At 50.1% G+C, this 7,818-nt stretch overlaps 1 protein-coding gene across 3 annotated transcripts in view; it reads left to right on the top strand.

Annotated features, from left to right (window-relative positions):
- Window positions 1–7,818, top strand: part of DCLK1 (doublecortin-like kinase 1) — a 304,341-nt gene that overhangs the window by 207,002 nt on the left and 89,521 nt on the right. For 2 of the 3 annotated variants that reach the window (XM_006879589.1, XM_006879590.1), the window contains exons 1-2: window positions 1,986–2,004; window positions 2,999–3,093. In XM_006879589.1, the coding sequence (XP_006879651.1) occupies window positions 1,986–2,004; window positions 2,999–3,093 (114 nt within the window). Of the gene's footprint in view, window positions 1–1,985; window positions 2,005–2,998; window positions 3,094–7,818 lie in introns of those variants that run through there. The other variant, XM_006879588.1, reaches the window with a different exon arrangement.

Genomic DNA, 7,818 nt, shown 5'->3' with positions numbered 1-7,818 from the left:
GGAAGATCCCTGAGGCTGTAATCTCTGGGAAAGATCCCTGAGGCTGTAGTCTCTGAGGAAGGTCCTTGAGGCTGTAATCTCTGAAGAAGTTCCCTGAGGCTGTAATCTCTGAGGAAGATCCCTGAGGCTGTAATCTCTAGTGAAAGTCCCTGAGGCTGTATCATCTGAGGACGGTCCTTGAGGCTGTAATCTCTGGGGAAGATCCCTGAGGCTGTAGTGTCTTCTTCAGAAGCAAGCAGCTTTGCCTTTCTCCTGAGGAGTGTCTTTTGTTCAGCAGCCACACACTTTTACCACTGCACCACTGGGCCTCTGTCTGCTCATTAAGCCTCTCCCATAGAGACTCTCCATTGGACTTCCAGCTAATGGATTTGAACCTCCAAGCTTTTGTTTCCCATTCTGACATTTAATGCAGTCCACTATCAAAGCTTCTTGCAGATAAAAGGAGATGACTAGAGTCCTTTCAGCAAGTAGGTTTCCAGCCAACCCTCAGGGCAACCTTCCTGGTGCAGTGGGGGTGAGGGGGGTCCATGTGGCCGTGGTTCAAATCCATCTAGTAGGAGGACATGCGGGAAGCCTGATGGGCCGGTGGGTTGAGTGGTTGGCTGGTCCTCGAGGAGGCGAGGGGTTCTGTTCTCTTGCACAGAGTCACTGTGGGTCATGACTGTCTGCAGAAAGGGAGCTACACAGGGGCAGAGCTAAAAGTCTGTCAGCGGGCACAAGACATCCAGCCACTGTTTTCCTTAAAATACTTTTATTACTGGCTTTTTGAAACTTTTCTTTGTGATTAGAGTGAAAGGATGCAGAGCACATTGGTGTTCTGTTCAGTGGTTGATACAGCCTTTTGTTTCATGCATTGGCTGCATCCCCGTAGTGTCAGCACACTTCCCATTCCCTCACTATCATTCCAGTTTCCACTCTCCTTCCCACCCTTCCTCACCTTCTGTGCGTTGTCCTGGGCTGTCTCTTACTCCTTGTGGTTGATGGTTCTGGAGTGTGTAGCACAGACCACCTTGGAGCCCTGAACACCTCAAAAGGCTACTTGTAGGGGAGCTCTGGTGGCCTAGTGGTAAGGAGCTGCAACTACAATCCCAGAGGCGAACGGTTCAAATCCACCAGATGCTCTGCGGGGGGAGAGGGACAATCTCCTCCTGTACCAGTCAGATCTGATTTGACGGTACACGCACACAATAAAATAAAAAACAATAAAAAAAAATCTGTTTAAAAAAAAAAGGCTACTTGTCATCCAGATGAAAGTTAAACCAGGAGGAGGAACTGTCCCAGGCATGAAGGGTGATTAGGGGCCCAGCTCTGTGGCCCTTCCTGGCCCTGTCAAATGGGAAGCCTGCTTATCACCAGCACAGCTTTCAAATGCCCTGATCAGGTCACATTTCTGTTCACAGAAGCATCAGACAACATTTCAAAGACAAAGCTAAAGATTGGCAGCAGCCCGGGGGCCGGTGTTTTTAAGGTCTGTAGAGGAACCAGAGAGCCAAAGCCATCAGCCCTACCTGGCTCTGTTCTAATGCCAGGTCCTCATTTAACAGATTGCTACACACTGCCCCTAGTCCCATGTGTGACAGATGGCAGCCTGCTACCCCTGGCTCCATGTGTGACAGATGGTGGCGTGCTGCCCCAGCCCCTCGCTGCCCCGGCACCACCACAAACTGGATTCACCCAAGGACCAGGTTCCAGAGGCCCCTGGTGTTTGCACTCTGATGAGTCACTTCATTTATGATTCAGACCTAGTGAGAGCCTGGGGCTGTGCCCCTCCCCCTGCGTGGCATTAACTGACACCTTGGATGCAGCCTCAGTTGCTGTGCCTCCCACAGCTCCACAGACGTCAGGCTGACGCAGGCAGCATCTGCACCCCTCACCCACTGAAGCAGTCCTGAGTCCCTGCCTGCTGGGTCCCTCCACTCAGTCCCTCTGCTGGTGCCCACACAGGCCACCTCTGCCACTGTCCGCTTCCACACCAGACCTTGTCCATGTTAGAGCTCATCGAAGGTGAGTGCCCTGTGCCCAGGCTGGCCCTCTCGGTGCTGGGCCTTCTGCTGCTTTGATCAATGTGTCTGCTGTCTACTTTGTCGTGTCGTGTGCCCATTATTGGAAGTGAAGCCCCCGGAGGGAAGCCACACTGCTCCACATGATGTCTTTGCTCCTCTTAGGATCAGGCTGCGATTCGCTCTGGAATAGTCACCCACAGGCAGCACTTGTATTAACAGCAGGAGCGAGACATGGAGTTGAGTGTTAGTGTTCTCTCCAAGCAGGGCTGGGGCATCCAGCTACAGGGCCAGGCAGGTGTGGAAGGAGAGGCTAGAATTTCCTGGAGACATGAGCTGTCAGTTCAGAAATTCAACGATTCTTAGCAAGCTGTCAGGAATAGCCCCCGTGACCTGGGCTAAGTTCTCTTTCCCCCTGGGAGTCCTCACAGAATTACAGGTGAATTCCACCAGAAGTGTTCCTGGACCTCACACATTCAGTGGACAGAGACACTCTCGGCCATTCTTCAAGGGTGTGATAGCGGGGACAGCCTTTTAAATGCTTATGTAATTGCTTGTGTTAAATACCTGTATCAAATGCAAGTTTAAGAGGACAGTGTGTTCCTGACTTTTTCTCATGACTACATATAAAAAGGTGTCTGGGGCCTTGCCATGCACATCTTTACTGGCATAGAGTGCTCGGTATGTAGTGGTTCAAATCTACCAGTTGCTCATCGGGAGAAAGTTGGGAGATTGCCTGCCTCAGAATCCCGATGGAGGGTTGCTGGGAGTGGACGTGATGACCTGGGAGGTTTTGGTGGGGAGGGACCCTGCCATGGCCTATTTCTTGGAAAGTATTTTTTGTCCTATAAGCGATTTAATCTCTCTCTCTCTCTCTCTCTCTCTCTCTCTCTCTCTCTCTCTCTCTCTCTCTCTCTCTCTCTCTCTCTCTCTCTCTCTCTCCCTCCCTCCCCCTACCCCCGTCTCCCCTCTCCCTTTATCTCTATCTCTCATTCTAGTCAATGGAACTCCTGGTAGTCAACTTTCCACTCCTCGCTCCGGGAAGTCCCCGAGCCCGTCCCCCACCAGCCCTGGCAGCCTCCGGAAGCAGAGGGTAAGATTTGAGCTGCTGTGTCTCAGTGCTGGGAGCCCAGGCAGAGCTGGGCAGAGCAGGGCAGGGCACTGCTGGGTCCTGGGGACAGCAGTGACCACCAGTGGGCCTTTTGCTATGGGCACCAGCTGGCCCAGCCCTTGCTGCCCATCGTTGGACTCATGCCCACCGGCCCCTGAGGCTGAGGCACTATAGTGTGGTGGGCAGTGCTGTGGGGTGGCTTTAGGACAGAGTGGTTGTCCAGGTCGGATGGTCAGGCGGTGGGTATCTAAGACACATCCATCTGTGAAGGAACCCATTCTTTCCTCCTGAGCACCCACTATTTTCAGCCTGTCTGTGGTGAAAGCAGGGCCTGTGGCCTCGCCGAGACAGTCACCAAAAGCTGTTAGTTTTGCTGAGAAGAGGTGAGGCTTGTCGCTGCCCTCGTCCGCTCCCCAGAAGCACCCTGCTTCTTCCAGTAAGACCAAGACCAGTGCAGGAATGCAAGGGAGAGGAGACAAGGGCAGAGGTGGGGTGAGGGAGGCAGTGACTCCTGGGAGCCCCTTCGCCCCCGTTCCAACACTGTGTCCCTGTGGTCCCTCGGAGGAGTCACTGAAAAGAGGCAATGTCTTAGTTCCATAAACGTGGCGATGCCCAGGGTGCTGTGACGTCGGTGTGGGGCTTCTGTCTGCCCACAGCCGGAACTGCCAGCAACTACATACGGGGATGGGGCTTCGCCAGCCCCACGCAGACACTCTGGACACAGCATCAGTATCACATCTTATTTCTTTTCTCTGCTGATTGACTTGCTATTAAATGTGGCTTTTGCTGATTTGACGTGGCATGGTGCTATTGTGGTCAGGGCATTCAGCTGGTAGTGGAATGGTCTGTGGTTCAAACCCACCAGCTGCTCTGAGATACAACAGTGAGGCAATCTGCTTCTGTAAAGACCCCAGGCCCCAAGTTGCCACTGCATTGAATCACTCATCACCCTTCACCAGATATTGAGGGCTGGAAGAGGCTTCTCCTTAGGGGCCTGGTGGCTTTGAACCTCTGACCTTTTGGTAATTCACATGCCACCAGGGCTCCTTTCAGTAAAGGTGACGGCCAGAGTCACTGTGAGCAGGAGGGGTGTGATGGCACCAGGTTTGGGTTGGGTTTCGGTTGCTGTTTTATCACTAAAGAGCTGTGTTATCTTAGGTAAATCTGTCATTCTCACTCTGTGCCCTCAACCCCTCCCTGCAGCTGAAGGCGTAAGGAGTTTAGGGGGTGGGTGGAGGAAGAGTGGAGGAGAGAAGGGGCCTCTCTGCAGCTGGAAATGTAGTCTCCCCCCCCCCCCCCCCCCCCAGTGCACTGTCTTCAGCTTTCTTGTTCCTGTTTTCTTGGCTGGTACATTGGTTTTTTCTACTTGAAGACTCATTAATCAACAACTCAAAGAAGGACCTGCTGGATTTATTTCATCTTCTAGGGAGCTGTCCTTACTCCTTGACTGGAGGAGGGGCTGCGGGGTTGCCATTCTCCTTTCCTGGCTGTCACCTCTCAGGCCCCCACCTGCTGGGTGGCTGTTCGTCAGGACACAGGAAGAATGTCCTCTAATATGGGACAGCCCTCCTTGAGACACAGAGAAGTGTATTCTTTGGTGAATTGCTTATTAGCCTCTGGTGGGTCACAGCTGCCCCACGTGACAGAGCAGACCTGCTCAGGTGCCTTCTTCCCAGGAGGAGACCACCAGGCTTGCTGGTACATTCAAACCACCAATCTCTGAGTTAGCAGTTGAATGCTTAATCATTGCACCGCCGGGGTTCCTCTTCAAGGAGTGGACCTAGCACCTGTGTTTCTCTTCACCCCTTGAGCTAATTACACCTTGATTTGCAGTATATCAATGTTGTTTATGCAGAGACGAGAAGGGAGACAGAAGGTTGCCAACATGGACTTGGAACCTCTCTTCCAGCCTTGCTTGTAGTGGAGACAGACCCCACCCTGATGGGAAAAAGCTTAGCCATCCCCTGGCTGCACCTTTTTCCCTCTGTATGGACCCTGGTGGCACAGTGGTTAGAGAACACGACTGTTAACGGGAAGGCCTGTGGTTTGAACCCGTCATCTGCTCCACACTAGGAAGAGGGACAGTTGGTGTCTGTAAAGATCTGCAGCCATGAACACCCTGTGGTCAGTGTCAGTCATCAGGAGTGACGCAAAGTCCCATGGCAGTGGGTCTGCTTTGCTTGTGCCTAGAGATCCGAACTCCTGTCCTTGCTGTGTGCATTGTAGAGAGTTCTCCACGTTAGACATACAGCTCGTTGTGTGTGAGACCTCTGTCAGTGAGAGAGCTCGTGTGTGTGTGTGTATGTGTGTGTGGTGAGAGAGAGAGAGACCTCTCTGATAGTGAGAGAGCTCGTGTGTGTGCGAGACCTCGGTCAGTGAGAGAGCTCGTGTGTGTGTGACAGACCTCTGTCAGTGAGAGAGCTCGTGTGTGTGCGAGACCTCTGATAGAGAGCTTGTGTGTGGAGTTCTCCATGTTCGTGTCAGAGCACATTGGGTGTGGAGACATCCACTTTAGTGAGAGAGCTCATTGCATGTGGAACTCACACACATCATCATTTGAAAACAGGCATAAACCTTACTCCCTTGAGTCTGTTCTGATTCCATGGCTGAAACTCTTCATGGAGTAGCTGACCCATCTTTCTTCTGGAGAGCAGCTGGAAGATTTGAACCAGTGACTTTTTGGTTAGCAGCCTGACACCTAGCCTGCTAATCGATTCAAAGATGGTTGAGTTACTAAGCTTTTGCACTGACCCGCTAAGGAGGCTCCTTGCACCAGTGTCCCCTGTTCATACTTGGAGCCAGTCAGGGCTGCCTCCACTGTGGGTGCAATTCCTGTTCTCAGGGGAGATGTTTTCATCTCAGTGCTTTGTCGATGGTCCCACCACCCTAGACTTCCCTAAAATCATGTTCCCAGTGTGCCCAGTGCTCCCCATGCTGTGTGCCACCCCCCAGTGCAGGAAGTCCCAAAATAAGCAGAAGATGGTGTGTGCTAAAAGAAGATACTTCAAAGAATAAATTAGCTCATGTTTTCATTGCAAATTGGAAAACAGTAGCTACTTCTAGTTCTCCGCTGTTGCCTAGCAACATGATGAGAAAAATGAGTTGACTGGCTCCCTCCTACACAACACACATTTGCATGTACCCCACATACTCTCACGTCACACACACACACTCCTGTGTATACTAACTGCACATATATACATACACCCCACAAACATCACACACACACGCCTATGTATACTAACTGCACACATATACATGTTGTTGTTGTTATGTGCCATCGAGTTGTTTGCGACTCATAGCGACCCTATATAGGAGAGCTCTATACGCTCTTCTATCCTGAGCCGTCTCAAATGCACTTATTCCCACCTCTCTAGTCACAGAATCGATCCATCTCATCAAAGGTCTTCCTCTCCTTTGTTGCCCCTCCACTCTGCCAAACATGTTGTCCCTCTCCAAGGACCAGTCCCTCCTTGCAACATGCCCAAAGTATGTCAGATGAAGCTTCAGAATCCTTGACTCCAGTGAACACTCTGGCTTCAGGACAAACCTGTTTGTTCTCCTAGCAGTCCATGGTATATTCAACACTCTTCTCCAGCACTACAGCTCAAAGGCATCAATCTTTCTATCAACCCTAGTCACTGTCCAACTCTCTGATGCATAGCACGTAATTGCGAAGACTATAGCCTGGATCAGGCGCACCTTAGTCTCCAGTCTGACATCGTTGCTCTTCAGTACTCTTGAGAGGTCCCTCAAAGCCAGCTTTCCCAGTGCAATTCGTCTCTTGATTTTTCTGGCTGCTGTTACCAAGAGTGTTGACCGTGGAGCCAAGTAAACTAAAACTGTTAACTGGACAGTTGTCTTTCATCGGTTCTTTTCTGTGGAATGCTTGTCTGTCAGATACTATTATATATATTTAAAGATTGAGACAGACTAGGAAGAAGGATTGGCCATCCACTTCCGAAAAGACAGGCCTTTGAAAACCCTTTGTACAGTAGAGCACACTTCGACTATCGCTTGGACTAGCAGACATGGCAATTGAGACTGAGATTTTAGAAACGGAAATACAAAGAAGAAGGAACAGCTGTAAGCAGGCACTAGTGATTGGAACATGGAACGTGAGAAGCATGAATGTAGGAAGATTGGACATTGTTAAGAAAGAAATGGAACGCATAAATATTGACATACGAGATATTGGCGAAACGAGATGGCTTGGCATGGGACATTTTGAATCAGATGATTATATGATTTACTATGCTAAGGATGAAAAGGTGAGAAAGAATGGGGTTGGTTTCATAATTTAAAAAGTCATTTGTAGATCCATCCTGAAATACAATGTGGTGAGCGACAGGATAATATCCATACGCATACAAGGAAGTCCAGTGAATACTAGTATCATTCAAATATATGCACCAACAACTAGAGCCAAAGAGGAGGAAATAGAAGATTTCTACCAACTTTTGCAGTCAGAAATTAATCAAACATGCAATCAAGATGCATTGATAATAATGGGTGACTGGAATGCAAAAGTTGGAAACAAGAAGGTTCAGTAACTGGAAAATACAGGCTCGGTGAGAGAAAGGAGGCTGGAGATAGAATGATAGAGTTCTGCACATTCAATGATTTATTCATTGCAAATACACGTATACATACACCCCACATATACGTCACACACACACACACACACACACACACACACACACACAC

The sequence above is a fragment of the Elephantulus edwardii genome, unplaced genomic scaffold, assembly GCF_000299155.1.
Source record: "Elephantulus edwardii isolate Elephantulus edwardi_28Jun2011 unplaced genomic scaffold, EleEdw1.0 scaffold00004, whole genome shotgun sequence".
NCBI lineage: Eukaryota > Metazoa > Chordata > Mammalia > Macroscelidea > Macroscelididae > Elephantulus > Elephantulus edwardii.
This window is presented reverse-complemented; position numbering and strand designations above follow the sequence as displayed.